The sequence below is a fragment of the Lontra canadensis genome, unplaced genomic scaffold (assembly GCF_010015895.1).
Source record: "Lontra canadensis isolate GAN:19392208 unplaced genomic scaffold, GSC_riverotter_1.0 scaffold42, whole genome shotgun sequence".
Classification (NCBI taxonomy): domain Eukaryota; kingdom Metazoa; phylum Chordata; class Mammalia; order Carnivora; family Mustelidae; genus Lontra; species Lontra canadensis.
This window is the reverse complement of record NW_022631036.1, coordinates 13,943,702-13,965,955: the sequence shown is the minus strand read 5'-3', so window position 1 is coordinate 13,965,955 and position 22,254 is coordinate 13,943,702. Positions and strand designations below refer to the sequence as shown.

Genomic DNA, 22,254 nt, shown 5'->3' with positions numbered 1-22,254 from the left:
GCATTTAACACACATGCATACTCATTCAGTCAGCACTGTGGAGAAAAATTAAAGTAGTAACCCAGGTTTAGGAACAATGTAGCTAAAAAGTCCCATATTTGCTGAATGACAAAGGGTTATATAGCAGCATTTCATTTTATTATTCGTGCTTGAATTTCTTGTTTGCTCTGTTGAGTCTGCTGACGAATACTAATAAACGCCTGCAACAATCCAGACGAGAGATGCCTGGCAACAAAGCTATGCGGTGGACCTCCCTGATCTTCTCCAGTTCACAACCTGACCTTTTGAAAAATTGGCTGGGCTAAGCTGCAGAATTTGGGTGTAATGGTTATTGTTAACTCCAGCTTTAGGATTTATTAATTTGTGTGATCAAGACTTACCTATACTTCAAAGTTTCAAAAGACCAAACACAATCATCCATCCATTAGAACTAACATTGTGTTTCAGTGATTTCCACTTAGTGTCTGACGGGTGATTCTTCTATTTTGTTTTTCAAGTCTAAAAATGCTCTTAAATAAAATGAAAGGCACAAGTGAAGAAAATCTGCTTTGGTTATTGGAAAAGTTAGCATCCGTAAGTGTTTTATGAAATTGTTAAATTCATGGACAGTAGGTATGTGTTCATACTTAACAAACAAAAACTAGGTAATTATGAAACCTATTTTACTTGCAGTTGTGGAAATTTAAGACAACCTAGTTCGTTCATATTTTTTATTGCTTTATATAAATTATTCTTATAACACAAATTTAGAAAGACCAAAAGGGTTAGAAACGTATAGTAGGTAGCCAAATAATTTCTATCACTGAGGCAAAAAAGGAATAAAGACCACTAGTGTTAGTTAATAAAATTTTAGGACAGTTTTCACAATTATTTCAACCTAGATAGTATTTGCAGTGGTTTCAATAAGATGATACAAGTTTTACAGAGCTTTAATTTATGTGATATGTTCATAAGTTAATTAGGTAGCCTAAGCTTTAGGAGATTACACTATTACACTGTGTTCATGATTTTCATACAGTGAAGGATGTTAAAATTTAGAATCTGAAACATTGTAATAGAACTTAGTTCTTATGCAGAAATCTGATCTCTTCCCCAATAGAATGAATTTTGATGTGCTTTTGACTATTTGAACTTGATAAAACAAACAGTTTTTAAAATTTGGTATAATATCACCACTTAAAATAGCTTTTTCATAATAAAATAACAAAATTCCAGTAAAATAATTTTCATAGCCAGCCAGTGGATAATTTGAAATATGATATACTAAGTCATCAGTTGTCTTAATCAAAGATGAAATAACCTTAACCTCACCACTTCTTTTTGATATGTTATTCTAAATATGCAACCACATATAGGAATATAAAAGATGTAGCTCATTTTGAATGTTGAACCTTCATGTGCAAATGAATAAATTATGTGATATTGGCAGGTGTCATGATTTTCCGACTTTATAAACCTTTGTAAACTCTTACTTCAAAATCCAATAGCTATATTCTGCCTCTGCCCCTGATATGTTTTTGACTTCTCATTATATATATTACACACTTAATAGACCTATATAAGACTTTATATCTGTGCTTTCCAACATGGTAGCCACTGGTTGTGTGTAGCTGTGAGCACTTGAGATGTGGGCAGTGTTTATGTAGACCAATGAAAATGAAAGTTATACTTCTTTTTACTTCTTATTGCTGTTCAAGCCAAATTATATTAAAACCCAAGAGAGTATACAGTTTGACAGATTTGCACTTTTTTAAGCCAGAGATCCAGAAGTTATCTAATTTCTTGTGACTCCCAAGTTAGAATTTCTGAAGGATAACTGCCTATGCTACTAGCTATAGTCCTGATTGTATCTAATATTGTGCCAATATAGTGAATGCTTAAGTTGTGTTGCAGAAACAGGCTATTTAAATTTCTCATTTTTTCTTAAATGTATGTTTAACCCACTATTTTTTTTTAAGGATTTTATTCATTTATTTGACAGACAAAGATCACAAGTAGGCAGAGAGGCAGACAGAGAGAGAGAGAGGAGGAAGCAGGCTCCCTGCTGAGCAGAGAGCCTGATGCGGGGCTCCACCCCAGGACCCTAGGATCATGATCTGAGTTGAAGGCAGAGGCTTTAACCCACTGAGCCACCCAGGCGCCCAAAATTTCTTATTTTCTTGCTATGGGATTGAATCTACAGAAATATACTGTTAAATTTTCTTTCTGCACAATGAATTTTCTTTCAGGATCTTTTCCTAGTGTCAGGATTTCTAAATTTCAAAGTCCTATTACTTCCGTAACTTACTAGTTTTATAATCTGATATGTACTTTATTAAATCATTACGTGTTAACACCAAGTTTTAACCTCATTAAATATTTTCTCTTTATTGTATATTTCTCATCGAATGAGCTAGCATTGTATTTATTTTTATATCCATGTCTTTGGATATTTTAATAAGAAATTTTAAATTATAGTTTATTTATTCTTTTTGTATTTTAATTTAAAAATCTTTTGCTTAAAAAAAAAAAGACTTTTGCTTTTAGCCAAGCAGAATTTTGCAGATAATAATAGCTAACATTTATTGAGTGTGTACTCTGTGCTGACACTTTTCCAAGAGATTATATAATTTAAATAATTTAACCCTTATAACAACCTTTTGAGATAGGTGCTGTTATTATATACTTCTATTGGTAGGGAAGTTAATGAGGTTAAGTAATTTGCTAAAGGTCATACAGCCATGTGGTGGAGCCAGAATTCAAACCCGCCGTTGGTCTTTAGCTCATGCACTGTGGTTTTGCTTGGAAGATCTAAATACACCAGTGTTCTACTTGGAAGGTCTAACCTTTTCTCTTGTATGCACTCATAGTAGGTGAGACCACTCTGATATGGCCCAATTTTCTGATGTCTTTTTCTTTTATGTTTGGCAGGGAGCGGGGAAGCGCTTGTATGCATCTGTGTGGAAAACTAACCCTTCTCTGCATAAAAAAGGAAGCAGCATTATTTAGTAAAGGAAATTAATAGTATTTGTACACACACACACACACACACACAGATAACCTACATTTAACTTACTTAAGGGATTGGTGGAAGTTATTTGGAGCCACTAACTGATACTTTTGTTCTGATTATGTTGAAACTAATGTTCACTTAGAGAAATCCTTAACCATTGAAAAAAGACAACATCTTTTGTTTAAAATATGGGACTGCCATAGTGATTACATCATTACATCAATTTTACAGTCTTATTTAGTAGCAAAAAAAGTGTCATGTCATTTTGATGTTGTTACATATGGTGGTAATGGACAATATACAGAAGAAAGAAGCGAAAAGCATGAGATTTTTGTTCTTTTTAAATTTATAAAATCACATGCTATAGTATAAGTAATCATCTGTCCTCTCCAAAAAAAAAGTGTTTAAAGAAGTGGGACCAATTATGTGAGCAAGCATCAGAGAGCACATTAGCAGATTGCCTCCTTTATGGTTCATGTCAGGTGTAAATGTCCCTAAGTAGCATCTGCATCTGAAGGTGCAAGAGATCCATTTATTTGAATATACTTGCCTATAATATTTCTATTGCCTTTTTTCTTTTCTGTCCCTGAGCTCTCAGGTAGCTGGCATGTTGCTATTCTGAGTAACCCTGGTAGGATCCCTAGAGACAATTCTAGCTCAACCACTCTGAAGAAACAGCTCTGTAAACAGTATTGACCCCCCCAGGGGACCATCAAATCCGTTTACACAGATACCAGTTGTCACAAACTATTTACAAAGCCAGACAGAACAGAATTTCCCAGCCTTTAAGAATCCCTATTTGATTCTAGCCACCTCCTCCCTTCTGTGTAGTAGTTGGGAAATAACAGTTATTTTTGGCCATGAGTCATGATTTGTTGAGTAGCATCAGTTTAACTGAGTGTATTATACATTAACTAATGTACAGTTGTCTGCAGAATTGAACTCAAGGGGGATCTTAGAGATTTCTTTCCTAGGGTAGGAAATGGTATAATATTGTCAATTTTTTTAGACTAAGGAATTGAGAATTTAATAGCAATGCTAGCATTGAGAGAGTTGACAGTACTGATACTCCAGAAATAAAGAGAATTTGTTAGATCGTGAAAATCATCCATTGGAAACAGCATGAAAGTCACTGGAGTGACACAAGGTCTTCAAACATATGTTGCAGGTCGCCGAGGCACATGTATTAAGTATTAACAATCCCCCCAAATCTTTATGAAATCCACCCATTTTGCCCAGATGAATAAACTGTCTCTAACAAACAATAGCAATTTGGGGAATACCTAGTAGTAATCCTCTGTAACATAATTTTCAAATGGCCATAGCATAAGTTTATATGGTAGTGATATTAATAGCAAAAATTAGGAAATATATTTGGTTTGAAGTAGTCATATTCTCATGTCCAGTAATATAGTGTGCTCACAGAAGAGCAAATAAAGTAAATAAAGGAATTGATAGTAGTTATAAAAATTCCCTATCACTTAACTCTTAGGAAAGAAAGACTTCATCATCTTATGAAATATGAAGAAGAGATTGATAATTTATTCTCTAAGTCCATATGGAGAAATGTATTTAAATAGTATTAATTATGTTCATCATAACGATGGAACAGTTAACAAGGACATTGATTAAACACTGAAGCAGATTACTAAAGAAGGTTATAGAGTTTCCATTTTAAACCATGTGGAAGAGAGGAATTACAGGATAATTTTAATCTATCATCTGCCTAGAGATAAGAGTTTGAATCAGAAGTGAATATGTTTTTTCTTTTAAACATTTATCTTTCTAATTGACTGTTGTGCAAAACAGACCTATAACTTCCCTTTTTGTTGCACTGTATTGCCTTAGATACTTATATTTCTATATGCAGTGCCTTTCTATGCATCACCCTCAGGTGATGGGGCAATCCGAATAGCTCAACTGAAGCTTTTAGTAGCGTCACCCCCTTATCACCTCTTAATGAATGGTCTTTCTTCTGGGCTGGAGAGTTTAGGGAAGACAACTGAAGACTGAGGTACAGTCATTAAGTGCTATCATCTTTTCTTGATTGGAGACAATACTAACTCAGAAACTGAATTTAAGTCAGGCTTTGAAAAAGGTAAAGAAAACTTGGCAAAATGCAATATGGTATAGCAGTTTCTTAAAATCTGACTTGAAAAGTCAAAAGTACATCATGCCTGTAAGTTACTCTCAAGTGTTATGGAAAAAAGTACATGTGTAGATAGGCAGGTAGGTAGATTTGGAGAGAATGAATAATAAAGCAAATGTGGTAAAATGTTAACATCTGGAGAATCTGGGTGGCTTCGTCCAGTATATAGGAATTCTTTGTACTGTTTTAGCAACTTTTTTATAAGACTGAAATTATTTCAAAGTAAATAGATTAAAAAAAAAATTACTTACCTACAATCAGTTCCTATCAGCTCTCTCACCTGTCTCTGTCTTCAGCATGTTCATGCAGTCAGTGAAGTCTGGACTTTCATTTCTCCTTTCTTTTCTTGCCTTTTTTTCTGAATGATTTCCATGTCTTAATAGGTGACACTTTTATTACCTTGATTCCTTGATTTTTTTCTTCTCCAAGTACCTTCACCATCAATCTGTTTCATTAATCCATTCCCAGATGAGCCACATCTTTAGAAATTTTTACTCCCTCACTATAACATCTTGTCATTGCAAGAAAAGACATACAAGAAATGTTTTGTTTTTCCAAAAGCTATTCCTTCTCTGTACCCATGCTTTTTTTTTTTTTCCCTGTTCTCTTATTCTTACAGTCTGTCAACTTTTTCTTTATATCATCTAACTCGAACCCTTTGGTGGTTGATTGCTTTCCACATCCCTACTTGTCTTTTATTATAACAAATGTCTTTGTGAAATCTTCCCAGAGTCTTCTAGTTGAGCATCACTATGTCTAGCATGTCTTATATTTGGTCTCTATAGCTCTAGTATAGTCCTTTTATATTGTATTCAAATCATTAGACCAGTTTGCCTTCCTCACTATACTATAGAGTCCTTGAAGGGAGAGTCATTTCCCACTTGTCTTTGTTTTTCCCAGTACTTTCATCCAGCATATCACATTGGAGGTTTTCCATGGATTATTAAATTAATGAATAAATAGATTAATTAGAGGGGTCAAATTTTCTATACAGAGGTTGAATTTTGATATAGGATAATGCAACATGGTGGAGTAGAAAAGCATTGAGAGAGAATTTAAGCAACATTTACTATGATAGTTGGTCAAAAACATAGACGAAAGGAAAATTTTATGAATCAGCCTTGTTACCTTAAAGTAAAATGAAATTCTTAGTAGAATAGTATATATACTAATTTGCAGAGGAGGCTCCAAATGTAAACAGTTACAGTTGGGAATCTAAAAGCTTTTAGTACAGAGCAAGATTAGAAAGATCTAGAATTAATCAGAGCCAAGTCACACAGTATGGGGTTCTTCAAAAATATCAAACATTTAGACTTCAAATCCAGAAGTACATTAGGACTTGCTGAGTTTATTTCAATAATACTGTAAGGGATTACAATTACTATAATCCAGGAGGGATCTGTAAAGAGTCCTTTTATTGGTAAGGTCACACATCTGCTCTGAGTTTGAGGAAGATTGGACAGTTCCAGGTGAAAAGGCACTGATTTACCAAGAGCTCAGCAGATCTTAAAACTTGACATCCGATAAGCTGAAGTAAGGAAGAGTGCTATAAATATAGTAAACAGATAGCAAGTATAGATACCAGGGATGGAGTAAAGTAAACACTAGGAGGTTCGAAATAAAAAACTGAAAGCAGAAAGATTCTGAACTAGACCCAGAAATACAGAGGTAAAAATATAGGACAAGATGTATGTAGTGGTAAGATAATGGTAATGTACGTGATGGAAAACAGATCAGAGAGTCAAGACTTAAGATTCTGAAGCAGTTGGTATGGTATTGTCATAAAACACTGGGGACTTTTCATAGCTGCAAGTGCTCCATGGCTCATGTTTTTACCTTTTGGGGAATCTTTGTACCTCATAAACTGGATAATAATATAGGCCTTAATAGTAACTTTCTGATATATTCCTGGGCACAAGTTTTGTTATTTTGATATTGCTATCAGTAACTACTTTTAATTCTCTTATACTTTAGTTACGATTGATCCTTGAACAATCTGGGAGTTAGGGACATCAACCCTAGGTCAAAAATTCACATATAACTGTTGACTCCCTCAAAATATAACTACTAAATAGCGGAGAAGCCTTACCAGTAATATAGTCGATTAACATGTATTTTGCATGTTATATGCATTCTTAGAATAAAGTAAGCTAGGGAAAGAAAATGTTGCTAAGAAAATCACAAGAGAAAATACCTTTACAGTACTCTACTGTACTTAACTGAAAAAAAATTCATGGGTAAGTGGAACTGTGCAGTTCAGAGCCATGTGTTGAAGGGTCAACCATACCTTTAAAGTTACATGGTAGTGTTAGAAAGCATGGTTTATTGATGATATAGTGGTATTCTTTAATGTCCATTTATAAAATTCCCTAATTTAGATTTTGGAGGTTCCATTCTACCAGCCTCTTCTAGAAAAGTAGCATGATGGGCGCCTGGGTGTCTCAGATGGTTAAACGTCGGCCTTCAGCTCAGGTCATGATCCCAGGGTCCTCAGATGAATCCACATAGGGCTCTCTGCTCAGCAGGGAGTCTGCTTTTCACTCCCTCTCTGCTCCCCCTGCTTGTGCTCTCTTACTCTCTTTGTCAAATAAATAAATAGAAATAAAATCTTTTTTTAAAAAAAAAGTAGCATGATGAATCTCTGAAGCACACAATGTAAGCATTTTGAAATGTCAAAAACCAACAAATAATCTTCAGATACCTGGAATTGTTAGATTTTAAACCAAAACAATATGATGTTGAAATTTCATAGCTTACACTATATAATTATGATAGCACATTCTCCCTATTTGTTTACTCAAACAAAATGAAATTGAGAGGAATTTACTAAAAACAAGTAATTTTTGATTTAGCTTCAGCCACCATGATCATGTCCAGGAATTGGAGTTTATAACTGGTCACACCTAATTTTAGCATATCTACAGGCAAAGAATTTCTCCTTAAGGGATGAATACTTTGTGAAAGATCGCTTATTTATAAGTGCCTGTATTTTGTTTTTATTCTAAAACTACTGTCCTCGAGGCACCAGGGTGGCTCAGTGGGTTAAAGCCTCTGCCTTCAGCTCCGGTCATGATCCCAGGGTCCTGGGATCAAACCCCACATTGGGCTCTCTGCTCAGCGGGAAGCCTGCTTCCCCCTCTCTCTCTCCGCCTGCCTCTCTGCCTACTTGTGATCTTTGTCTGTCAAATAAATAAGTAATCTAAAAAACAAAAACAAAAAGAAACAAACAACCCTACTGTCCTCTGCTTTTCTTCTTAAAAGGATTTTAAGTTTGACAGGTTGGAAAAGGCATCATCAACAAACAGGTGAGATTCACCTGCTTTTTAAAGTTCAACCATTATTGATGCTGGAAATAATAAAGTATTTGTTACAATCAGTATTTGTCTGTTGGTGTGATTTACTGGTAAAGGAGTTTATTTTAGGTACTTGTGTGTGTGTGTGTCATTTACTTCCAAAAATTTCACTAAATCATCAGATACACTTTTCCTTTGAAATAGCTATTATTTATTAGTTACAGCTTAAAATAACTTTTATGAGATAGCCAGGCTTTACAAAATAGATTTTCTAATGTATAATATATATCTGATAAAAATGGGAGTTAAAAATAATGCCTATATTGTGTTAATTTTAATATTTTGATGATAAAAATAATAGCTAACATTTACTGATGTGCCAAACACTAGGCCTAGTACTTTGCATGTATTAACCCAGTTGATCATCAAAATAACTCAAGCAAAAGTGCTATTATATTCTCATTTTACAAAAAAGAAACTTGGGCTTGGATGGGTGAGTAACTTGACCAAAGTTATGCCCTTGGCAAAGCTGAGATTCTAACCCAGGCGGTCTGATAGGAGTTGCATGCACATTATCACTTCCCTATAATCATCAACTTATTGCATCCTATTTTTTGGAATCTAGAAAATACATCTAGAAAATAATGTCCCTACACCTGTGTTTCTCAGCTTTAATTTTATGCTGGAGTTATTTGGACACTCTGACAGATCTTGATTTAATTAGTGTAAGATGTGTTCTGGACTAAGAATTTCCAGAAACTCCTCAGGTTAATTCAACCTGCAGTCAAGGTTGTAAACCATTGCCCTGAGTACCTACCAGAAGTGGAAAAACTATACTGTACATGCTTAGCTGATTACGGTAGGAGTAAGAATAGTAAGTACATGTTTAAAGCTATGAGAGCACCTATTTCCACAAAAGCTTTCATTTGAATGATTTAATATGTAGCTATGGCATTCATTTCACATATTTGTTTTTGTTTTGTTTTAAATACAGAGATAGCCCATAGTTATCTTGAACAAAAGACTGCAGGGAGAAATAAAAGTACAGAGTCAGATGAACTACCAACTGTGAATTCCAAGGAAGGCATGCATCAGAAATCCAATGAATTAGTCAATGAAGACACCCATGAGGACACAGAACTGCCAGGGCAGAGATCAAGGAATTTCCCTTATCCAGGTGATGAGACAGCTGACTGCACTACTAAAAAATCCAAGTGAGTGCTGGCAGACTTAAATTTAGGAAATAAGATTGAGAGAACTCTTTCTTCTTCCCTTCCTCCTTCCTCCATTCATCTCTCCCTTTCTTTTTTGGCTTGGGCTAAATTGGACATATCATTAACTTACTGGAATTTGGGCAACCTACTGGAGTTTTCTACTGTTTTCTTTACATGGGTATAGTGTGTGTGGCTTGCTAATTGAAAAAACACAAGGTGAGTTTTAATGAAGGCAAAGTTGAATATTATTGCCTGTGTCCTTTCATTTTGGATCTGGAAATAACTGTTAAGGTGACACAAAAGGGAAATTATTCATCAGAGCCCTAAACTGGCAGTTCTAGGACAAAATAAGCTCAAAGGTATGTTTTGGTTTTGGTTAGCATGATTTATTGTTTAAGTGAATTTGAATGCTTCTGGAAAGGCCTTGTACTGTCTCCCATTTGTCTTCCTTATTATTTTCTTTTCTGCAGCTTTTAACATTGACCTTACCTACTTATCCCAGGAAGAGATTTGATTTTGTGACACCTGTGACTTTTAGCTCTATGGATTAAAGTATTTTGATAATTAGTCTTATATTTTGAAAATACTGCAGAATTGTAAAAATTTCAATGACACTTATATATTTAGTCCAAACAAAATCTTACATATTTTAATAGTTTTGCATAAGAACAGCTAAATAAGTAAAATGATTATTTAAAAATTATTTAGTAGTTATATTAATGAACATTAATATATAATTTATGTATGTATTAACGTGTTCCTACTTCTTGGCAAATAGTTATATCATTACTAAAGGGCAGATTTCGAATTTACTTTTGGGGGATAAGAGTAGGGATGAATGAAGAAGTGATAAACATTTTTTAACCACATGGGACAAATAGTAGAGATTGGGCTAAAACCTCAGTATGAAATACCTAATGTAATTGCAACAGAAGAAATACATGGTAGGTAGAGCTGCAGTGACTGTCCCAGACCTGATTAACTTCTTAGAAACTCTAAGATTTACCTATGTTTACAACTTTAATATGATGCCTTCAAAAATGATCCATCTCTTTTCCCTTCCCTTCTTTATACTACATGCTAACAAGTTGATATTGTTCTCAAATAGCATACAAAATGTCAAAAAAAATTACCATTAAATGTCACAGGAATAGGTTTTCATTTTTAATTTGTTTTGAGTTTAATAATCAAAAAACGATATTCTGTCAACCGAATTGAAAAAAAGTATGAATGTTGTTCTCATTTTCCAAAAAGTGAGATATGTTTCTAGAATCCTGACCAAAAGTCTAAATTGAATTATTCACAACCCTTAAAACCTGAATTCTTTAAGTGTACTGAACCATGAATCTCTGTAGAAGTTACTAAATGCTTTCCACAGATTTAGTTCTCTTAGTTGATAAATTAGAACCTCTGTAAAATTGATGTATTTATTCTTTTTGATCCATAGTATTGTCTTAACAGTGCATAACAAGAGAAATTTAAAATTAAGTAACTTTACTTATTTTTTGTTAAATTTGTCTCCCTCATTCGCATTCTAAAATTTATAGATTCTGTATAGTAGAAATCATATGTATATATTGTTTAACAGGTTTTTTTAATTACAGCATTATGGAACATAGAGAAAATGATTTGCAGTGTGAATGTATGATCCCTTGTCAAGCTACTTCAGACTTAGATGAAGAGAAGAAAATAGCATTTCTTCTAAAAGAATTGGACATTCTCAGAGCGAGCAATAAAAAGGTACAATATAGAAAGTCTGATAATTGTACAGTGTGCATTTTGCCATTGACCTTCTAAGTTTGCTTTGTTGACCATCATAATTCAGTTTCATGCTGTACTTTCATCCTTTAATGGTATAGCTCTATATTGTTGCCATACCATGGCATCAGAGTATGACTGAGACAGTGGCTATGAAAAGCAATTTCTTTAATTTCCTCCCTGGCTGGCCTGTGATATCACTTCCTTTTTCATGAAACTATGGTACCTGAAGTAGGTTCCTAAAAAGAAGATTCAAGTTTTATTGTAGTAAAAGTTTACTTCAGTATTATGGAAAGTGAGAAATACAATGTACTGATTTTGTGTTACTTAACTTTCTTTTTCTTTTTTTATTAGTATCGATGTCCTATATTTTATTTCAATAATATATGTAATTTAAAGTCATAAGGCTTGGCAATATTTTCATGTTCCTTGTGTTGTTATGTACCATTGTATTTGTCCAATCCAATTTGTCATGTCATGTTTTATCTTTCCGGACTCTTTCTAGTTACATTTCTTTGAGCTTTAAATAATGTTATTAAATAATGTTCATATTTTATGCTTTCTGTTTTTTTTAACCTCTGCATACCTCTACATACCTTTCTGATTTTAATATTCTAGTTTTTTGACCTAATCATACTGAAGTGCGATGTTAGGAATATTGATCATGCCTGACAGAAAAGAGCACAAATGACAAAAGCAAGGGAGGAATTAAAAACAAAAAACAAAAAACAGTTGAGGGGTTCTGTATGAAAATAGATATTTTCTGTATTTTCATTTAGCAATTATTTATTATATGCCAGTTATAAATCAGGTACCAGTGCCAATTTAAATGGAATATGATGCGAGAGCATTCTCAAAGGAGATTTGTTTCACATATTAAGATTATTATCTTAATTAATTTTGTTTCAAAATATTAGAATTACTAAGAGAAGCTGTAAAACTGTGCTGTCCATTATTTTATTAGGATAGTGCCTTCCAAGTCTTTTGCTTTAAGACAAAAGAACAGATCAGATTGCTTTTTGCAATAGTTATTTTTAATAATTATGTCATTCCTTCTTTAATTTCATTGGCCTGTACACACACATACAAATTAAGGGTATATCAAAATGTTTTTATAATTTCTATATCATTAGAGGTAATTATTACTTTATGAAATGTCTTAAAATTTTAAGTATTATGGGGTTCCCTCCCCCCCCCCCCGGAGTTATGTATTTAGGCAATTACATGTGATATAGAAGGGCTTAGAATAAAATAATTTCTACTTTGGGATTAATTATATTTCTGCAGGAAATTTATCAAATAAGAATCTGTGTTTTTTCAATGTGTTTCAGCTTCAAGAAAAATTGACTAAAGAAGATAAGGAACAGAGAAAACTAAAGCTTAAGCTGGAACTCCAGGAGAAAGCAACAGAAGCTCATATTGCTGAAAAGACAGCAGGTATAGTAGATGGTTATTAACATACAGTCTTAGGAATCATACACAAGGTTATTATATGAGGTGGCTTTGGTGAATACTAGCATACTAGCTTATTTGTCAAAGGAGGGGAGGCTCTGTCTTTTTTTTTTTTTTTTTGGCTGCATAGAAAATAGGTGGCTTTAACATCCTGGTACTGGTATTAGTGAGAGCTTTACCTGTATTCATACTGATTTGGGCATTAAATGCATTGTTAACACCATGTCAATCCAATCACAAAAAGGTTGTTTGTTTTGTTGGAAGGGCCTGAACAAACAAGGGGAAATAATGATTACCAGTGCCTCTACCTTTCAACCAGCAGTTCAAATACCGCTTATTGTTTTAGCTCGTTGAGAGGAAATACTTCTGTTCTGTGTGAAGATAGTCATATATTCATTACCAATGGAAACCTACATTTGATTCAAAAATCTGTTTTGTGCAATTAATAAATTTTCATCTGATGATGTGGATGATGATGGAGTTAGTATTTTCACTGAGAAGATTAAAATGAAAGGTTGCCAGAGTTTAAGATTATAAATGACTGCCTTAAATATGTTTTGGAGTCTATCTTTACTCACAGGTATTTGCAAGGAGAAATTTTTTTTAATGTATCTGTGATATATTACAGATCAGATCAGATGATTGTCAATAGTCTGTTATTCTCTTCCTCACACTGTTTTATGTTAAGCATAGAAATCTCACAGTATAATAGAAATTAACATGCAGAGGCATTTTAAAGGTTATTTATTTTAGTGTTTTTGTATCAATTGGAATGATTTTAAGAAAAATTGTATTTTGTGATTAGTTTGAAGCTATAATCATATTTTATGAGCTACATTAAGCTGGTTGCATATATGGAAGAATTCTGGTATCTTAGGTCAGAGACATTCACTGGTAGAGCCTGTCTTTAGAATATCACTATGCAAAATACAGCTAAACATCACTATGAAAATAGAACCAAAATTACCATAAATAAATACTCGAGCTAAAATAACAAATGGTTGCTTTTCAGTTAGTGTTCAAGGCCCATGGATGTTTTGTTTCTTATTTAGTAGAGAAATATGAGGCTAATATATTTTAAGGAAAATTGAACATATATTAAAATGAATAATTCAGATATAAATTTGGAATAATTTGGAAGTGTCCTGGTTTTTTTTATAATCAAATATGTATATACTAACTGCTAAAAAGGTATTATAAGAAGTACATTTGTTTGAAGGTGTTTGTGTCATAATAAGACTTTGCATGCGTCTTATAGGAGTAATTCGATAAGATTTAGGCCAGTTAGGTCATTTCACTGGTGAAAAGCATGGATTGTTATGTCTGCATAGATCATTTATGTGTTGGAGGGGAAAAGTCATTAAACAGTGTTATCTACTCTTAAAACTACTGTATGATATAGCTAATCCTCTACCTCAAATATTTACTTATTTATATATATTTAAGACTTCCGTTTGACTAAATAGTATGAATCATGCATACATAAATTGGAAAGAATTTGATTGCTTTATGATTCTTGTTAATTACATATTTCTCATTAATTATACAATATTATTTTAGTAAATGTTTGAAAATGTTTAGTATTTTTTTGCAGCCTCCTAAGTTGATGAAAATAGCAGTGCTATATAGTTTTTCTGGAACAAAGCAATCTAGTTAAAAGAGATACATCCAAACTCTTAGTTACAAAAATGAAAATCCTCTGAAGTTTTTTGAAAGTACAAATTTTCAGTGTGTATCTTTTAAATGTTTCAGTTCTACCTTTTAAAAAAGATTAAAGATATTTTACTTATGACATTAGAGAGAATCATTGTAATATGTGAAATTTTTTTAAAAAACTGAATTGCTTAAGAAATCCATTGGTTTGAAACTACAAGAAATTCATTAAGTGATTCTTGATAGACTCATGATTCTTTCATATTTTTTCATACATACAGTCTTAAATAGCTTATTTCCTACCTGACTGGTTATAAGTGTAGTCAAAAAGCAAAACACAGTAACAAAAACAACTATGTCAGTACCTTAATAGAAAGAGGGACATTATAGGAATATGATTACATGTGAAAAATGTTTTATTTAGTATCATATGGAAGGATAATAATCCACATAACAAGAACAAAGAAATCCACATAAATAGTAATGTTTGCTTCTATCATTTGCTCATTTTTATATTCAAAATAAAAAGTGTACTTAGTTAAGTATATTATAAATATGTACCCCATTTATGTATTATAATGTACTTAAGCAGAATATAAATGTTTAAAAAAATGAAGATATCCCACATAAAAAGAAATTCATGCAAAAACATCTCTAAACTGGGGCGCCTGGGTGGCTCAGTGAGTTAAAGCCTCTGCCTTCAGCTCGGGTCATGATCTCAGGGTCCTGGGATCGAGCCCTGCATCAGCTGTCTGCTCAGCAGGGAAGCTGCTTCTCCCCCTCTCTCTGCCTGTCTCTCTGCCTACTTGTGATCTCTCTCTCTCTGTCAAATAAATAAATAAAACCTTTAAAAAAAAAATCTCTAAACTAAACATTGGAAATTGTAAATAAGATACAAAATGTATGTTCATAGATTTTTTTCAAATAAGATACTAATTAATGTATGAGGTACTCAAAGGAATTAGGAGCCATTTCTATATAAGAATATTCATATCAGTATTAGTTATGATAGCCAAAAGTTAAAATCAAACACTAAGAGAATGGTTAAATAAATTAAGATATGTTTATGCTGTCAGACATCATGCAGTAACTAAAAACCATTTCTGAATAATTGGTACAATGAGAAAATCTTCATGACAACATTAAGTGAAAAGTAGGGGAAAACTATAATTTTGTTAAATATATCCATACATGTGCGTTATATGAAACAAAAGGCAAATTTTGGTAGTATTAATGGATATATTAATGTTTCAACTAAGTTTTCCGCCCTTTCAGGTTTTCTAGAATGATTGTGGATTAGATTTAGTAGTACTACTATGATTAGAGATTAGTATTACTAATCACTAAAGATGTGATTTTTTAAAAAAAGTTGCTTGCTTTCTAATCTAAAAATGACTCCTGTGATAGGTTTGATATGTAAAGACCACATAAACCAAAGTTTTATGAAATCTAATATAGCTGTGATCAAATCTTGTCATTTTACCTATGCCATTTTTGTTGTCTTTCAGATTTTCTCATTTGTTTTTGTCTGTATGTGTATTATATAACTTATGTATATATTAGTCCATCTTTTCTTCTCACCTGATTGAATATAAGAATACGAATCTGGTGTTGTCAGGATGCTTGGGGTGGCTTGGTCAGTTAAGCGGTTAAGCATCTGCCTTTGGCTCAGGTCATGATCCCAGGGTGCTGGGATTGAGTGTCACATTGGGCTCTCTGCTCAGTGGGAAGCCTACTTCTCCCTCTGCCTGCTGCTCCCCAGCTTGTACTCTCTCTCTCTCCCTGACAGATAAAGTCTTTAAAAAAAAAAAAAATCTGGTATAGTCAAAACCACATAAAACAAGGTGCCCAGTTTTCTGTAAGACACATTGAAATAATGGGAAATCCAAAAGCCTTGGAATCAAATTGACCGAGGTTCAAATCACAGCTTTGATACTTAATACCAGTTTTGTGCCTTTGGGCAAGTTACTTACTAGCTTCATCAGGTTTACTTTCTCCCATGTAAGATGTAAATGTTAACTAATTTACCAGATAATTTTAAGGATTATAGATCATTTATAAAAGCACCTAATATATAACTGGTACTCAGTAAGTTGTAACTAATAGTAATTCTGGTTATTTCTATCTTTATAAAATTCTTCAATCTTTAGTAATAATCAGAAATTATTGGAGCACTGGGTGTGGTGCATAAACAATGAATTCTGGAACACTGAAAAGAAAATAAAATGAAAAAATTTATAATAGAAAAAAATAAATAAAATAAAATAAAGGAAAAAAAAGAAGTCCTGAAAAGATTTTTGTTCTGTGGCTTTTAATTAAAATGCATTTTACTTCAATGTAAATCCAAAATAAAAGAAATGGGATACAAATGATTTGGGCTTTAATCTAATGTATACCTATAATAAACTTTCAGGCAAACTGTTAAAATAGTGTTAAGCCTGTTTCCTTTACTTCCCTGTTGGTTTTACATAATGTGAATACTGTCATTCTGATGTAATCCCAGGAGGGTTTGAAACTCAGTTGTTTTCCTCTATTGTGATAAAATCTCAAATGGTTGACCCTTTTACCCTCCTCTTCTTTTTTGATATCACCATTACCATCATTACTATTTTTATTAGGCACTCTATAGGAACTAAACTAACTTCTTTAAAAATCAAGCAAGAAATATTTATTGAAGGGTCATTATGTTCGAGGCATTGTGTTAAGCCCTCCAAATAAGAAAGATTTGGGATTTCAGAGATTTCTTTTAGATTGCAATCACTTTTCCCTCATAATACACTATTGAAATAGGTAGTGGTTAATTGTTCAGACTTTGGATTCAGACCTTTGTTCAAATCTTTTTACCACTTATCATGTGTAAGTGACAGCCTCTCTAAGCTTTGGTTAAAACTTATTTTGTAGGTTACTGTGACATTTAAGTGAGATGATGTTTATGAAGCATTTAACCCATAGAGGGCACTCAGTAGATAAGATGATGATGTCATCATCTTGTTTTCTCAAGACTCCTTGATTTAATAGGGGATATGTTCAAAGTGTACCCAATATAAGTTGTTACTTAAATGGTTATATAGGTAGTTATATAAGTAGTTACTTATATACTTACAACTATTTATATATGGTTTTGTTTCTCAAAGGATTGATAAATACTTCTTTTTTTTAATTTATCAAGTATTTTTATTTCATGTATCCCCACGGTTTTCAAATTTCCCTTGATTTTAAGATTTAACCTTACTTAAAAAGTTTGAGAATATGAAAATTGTTTTTTTAATCTTTACGAAAAAAAAAATAAAGGAAAAAAGGACACCTGGGTGGCTCAGTGGGTTAAACCCTTTGCCTTCGGCTCAGGGGCCTGGGATAGAGCCCCGTATTGTGCTCTCTGCTCGGTGGGGAGCCTGCTTCCCCCGCCTCTCTCTGCTGCCTCTCTGCCTACTTGTGATCCCTGTCTGTCAAATAAATAAATAAAATCTTTAAAAAAAAAAGAAAATAAAGGAAAAATATATAGTAAGTGAGTCTTATTTACTTAGCAAAAGCTGAAATGACCACGTCATTCCCTATCTATTAACACTGGGAAAAATTTAGCTCATTGGAGCTATTTAGGACTTTTTATTGTGTTTAACTCACTAAATTGTACATGTGGATAAGAGTATTTGAAAATTATTGACATATATGACCTTTAAATACTAGGGGATATTTTAGAGAAGCACAGCAGAAATATTGACTCTCTGTTTTTTTTTCTATTTCTTTTCATCTAAATAGAATATTTAGACCACAAATACTTCAAAATTTGTTTTGAGTTTGACAGTGACAGATAGTATTGCCTGGCCTGTTGCAACCATTAATTTACTCTTAGATCAGCAATGTAGTTATAAGTTTATAAATAGCTTGTTCAGTTAAATCTTTCAGTTTTCCTAAATAGGTTCAGTGGGCATTATGTAGTGTAATGTCTCTTAATTTTTATTACTGTATTCCATTTACAGTATACAGATGATGTTTAAATTTTATATATAAGAATATTTAGTTTTTTATGTAATTTTGTGATATTTAAAATATATTTCTTTAAAAGCCTTATTTTTTCTATTTCTAAAATGCTCACTTTAGAGTCTGCTTTATATGTTAGTTATTTTTCTTTCTTGCTTGTCATCCATTAAAGATTAGCTGTGGAAGGTTGGAGCATGGAGAGATTATGAATGACAGAACAACTCCTGTAGAATAATAATCAGTTTTTGGTATTTAATGCTGTTTGACTTTTGCAGACACATTTCTTATTAACCTTTGGTACGAAGAGAAATCCAGGTTCCTGATATCTCATGGAGAAGATGAATTTGAGATCCTCTTCCAATTAAACTGAAATAAGGCCAATATTGGGTTTTAGCCAAAAGAACGCCTTAGTTCCTAAGTCTTGTGTTTATAAATCTCTCTCTTTCTCTCTCTGTCTCTCTCTCTCCATCCATCTATCTGTCTTAGTTACATTTTACATATAATTCAATGGCTACATAATTTGCTTATCTTGCTGTACTGATTCTGCAAGCATTTAATCTGCTTTTTACAGCTTATCTCTTTAAATATAGATTCTTTTCTCTGTACCCAAATTTAGACTGATATTTTATAAATTAAAAATAAAATATTGTCAAGCTCTTCTTATTACAGAGAGTGTTCATTTGTTTTTGGTAGGAAGGAGAGGAGTTTAATTGTAATTGCCCAAAGCATTAGAACATAGAATCTGTGAAACTTGCAACTTAAGTTTTTCTAGGTTAACATGTAAATGTTAAAAGTATAGATATGTAACCATTATAGCAAGTACATTAAGACATTACAGCCAATTAACATTGAAAAATAGAAGTTGTGTCATAGAAAACATTTACATTATTCTCTTTTCATAAAAAGTATTCATTACTGTATACCATAATTCAGATGATATTGACCATCTAATGATTAAGAGCAAGAGTTAGTTTTATATATCAAAGGAAGATAATATAATATGTACTTTAAAAAAGTACATGTTAGAATACTATTTTTCTGTGTATATAATGGGCATTATTAAAATGTGATAGCTTTTAATACTGAGATGTATTAACCTGTATTATAATGGAGCAATTCATATATATCAGTTTTGTTCTAAGATTTTATTTATTTGAGAGAGAGAGAGACTGAGACAGAGAGAGCACAAGCAGGGAGAGAGGCAGAGGAAGAAGGAGATGGAGACTCCCCACTGAGCTGGGAGCCCAACATGGGGCTTGATCCCAGGACCTGGAGATCATGACATGAGCCAAAGGTAGAGGCTTAATCATCTGAGCCGCGCAGGTGCCCCTACATCAATTTTTTCATATCCATATCATCTTTTAGTTTGGAAGGAAAAGGGATTTCAAAAATATGACCAAATGTTTCAGATAAAAACAAAAAGCCCAATTCTGTGAAATATAGCGATTAGAAATACTGATTGATAGAGTGTTCATTATATTATTATCTTTGGCTGTGGAATCCTTTGGTTGTGAATCAGGATTATGATGAGTGCCAAGTGAAATAATGCTTGAGGGTAGAGTATGGCCAATTTTGTAAGCTCTATTCCTAGGAAAGTTTGTACTTTTCTAGAAAAAACGAAATAAACATTGGGTGAACAAAGAAAGCATTATGCATAACAGTGACCAACAATTGAAATATTTAATTAGGTCTAGTATACTATGAAATTTACCGTGGTGTCAAGCAGTTGAGAGCATCTCATCTAATTAGAATAATAAAAATTTTCAGAAAATGATTCTTAAGACTTCTTCTATATGTTTAGATAATTCTGAAGAGGAAATGGTCTTGGAAGAACTTAGGTAGCAGATATAGATATATATATTTTTAAAGATTTTATTTATTTATTTGACAGACAGAGACACAGCAAGAAAGGAACACAAGCAGGGGGGATGGGAGAGGTAGAAGCAGGCCTCCTGCCGAGCAGGGAGCCAGATATGGGGCCAATCCCAGGACCCTGGGATCATGACCCGAGCCGAAGGCAGACGCTTAATGACTGAGCCACCCAGGGGCTCCAGCAGTTATATTTTATAGAATTTTCATATTGGTATTTAATTAAAATTTAAAGTAGATATTCTATGCAGGAAGTAAGTACCTCTTAAAATTGTATTTCAAAAGTACATAAAATAATTGATTATGGTTTTAATACTTCTGGAATAAGCTTATCTCTTTCACATTAACAATTTTAGCTCTAGTATCAGATATATTTAATGTTTAATTGTAAATAGGATATTCTTAGAAAGTATTCTTACATACTCTGAGTTTTCTGCACTAAGTACATGTATATAATAATTCAGTGTTTTGCAAAAAAAATTCTTATTTTATAATTTTGCTAATAAAACTTACTTGAATATTTTTCTAATGAATTTTTAACAGTTTCTATACTGTTGATAAGTATAAATGTATTAGCAACTTTACAGAGGAAAATTGGAAAGTGTATGTTAAGAGCCTAAGAAGCTGCTATTTAATGCAGTAACCATACTTCTCGGAATTTTCCTCAGTATTTAGCTGTGTATATACATAGAAATTTCTGTACAAAGATGTTCATTACAGTATTATTTATATAGTGAATAAGTGAGAACAGTGTAAAATCTAATACTAGGAGCATCTTAGTTCTATCAAATATGGCATGTCTAAATGATAAAATCCCAGGTACTATTTCATATTTATAAATAATACTAAAGAATATAGGAACATATTCTGTTTAAGTATACACAGAAAGTTATAAGATTATGTAACTTATTTCTGTCTTCTATATTTTTACAGTGAGCCTGTATTATTTTAATCAGAAAAGGTTATTTACAGAATATCATATAAAGTGTTGAACATTCAAATACAGTTTTAGAAAAACTTAATAGTCTGGTCTGTAAAAGAAAAAATAGAGGCACCAAACTACTCGGAGTAGGTTGGTTAATTTTCCATTGTTGTAGAGTATTTACCATTTATGTTTAAATTTCCAATAACTGATTTATGCAAAGAGAGAAATTATAATTTCTAAGGAAATTAAAAGATATAGTATAATGTTTATGGTTCTAGAATATATATTGGTGGTTTCATAAAACACTAGCATATTTGCAAGGAATCCATTTAACAAGTAAAGAAATAGATATCCAGACAATTTGAAATTGTTTCAAATATAATAAAAACCTGTCTTTTATAGGACATGTCTGTATTTGTTGCTTAGAATTTTTCAACATGAATTATAATGAGTGATTATTTTATATGTTTCAAATCCTGATGATATCTTTTTCCTTCACTTTAGTTCAGCCTTTTCTCTATTTATATAACTACCTTGAGGATGTTAACAAATGGATTCTTTTTCTTGGTAAATGTCTATCTTCCAAATTATGTTATTTAGGGAATCATGATCCAGTGTTTAAACTAGAATGTTTTCCAATACACTGCCTCACTTCTATTGTATTTTAAAAGTAGTATGAGAAGTGTAGAGTATAGGATTGTCAATAGACTCGAGTTCTACTAAGAAAATATGTACTCTGTCTTGACTCAATAAACTCATACTTGGTATGGTTCAGCTTCTTCATATTTACTCTTGCCCATATTAGAAAACAATTAGCTTACTAAACAAATTTGAGTATTTGGTGTTGAGGGGGGGTGATCCTCTCTGAATCTTCCTCGAATTTGCCTAAGAATTATAGGATATTTGATAACCATGTTTAAAAATGGAGATATCCAAATATTATTGTAAACACCCAATGATTTGTTTTACCT

At 32.5% G+C, this 22,254-nt stretch overlaps 1 protein-coding gene across 1 annotated transcript in view; it reads left to right on the top strand.

Moving 5' to 3' along the window:
* Nucleotides 1–22,254, top strand: part of MIPOL1 (mirror-image polydactyly 1) — a 311,611-nt gene that overhangs the window by 61,013 nt on the left and 228,344 nt on the right. Inside the window, exons 4-6 of the mRNA XM_032871240.1 lie at nt 9,429–9,648; nt 11,253–11,388; nt 12,738–12,843. Coding sequence (XP_032727131.1) covers nt 9,429–9,648; nt 11,253–11,388; nt 12,738–12,843 — 462 coding nt within the window. The remainder of the gene's footprint in view (nt 1–9,428; nt 9,649–11,252; nt 11,389–12,737; nt 12,844–22,254) is intronic.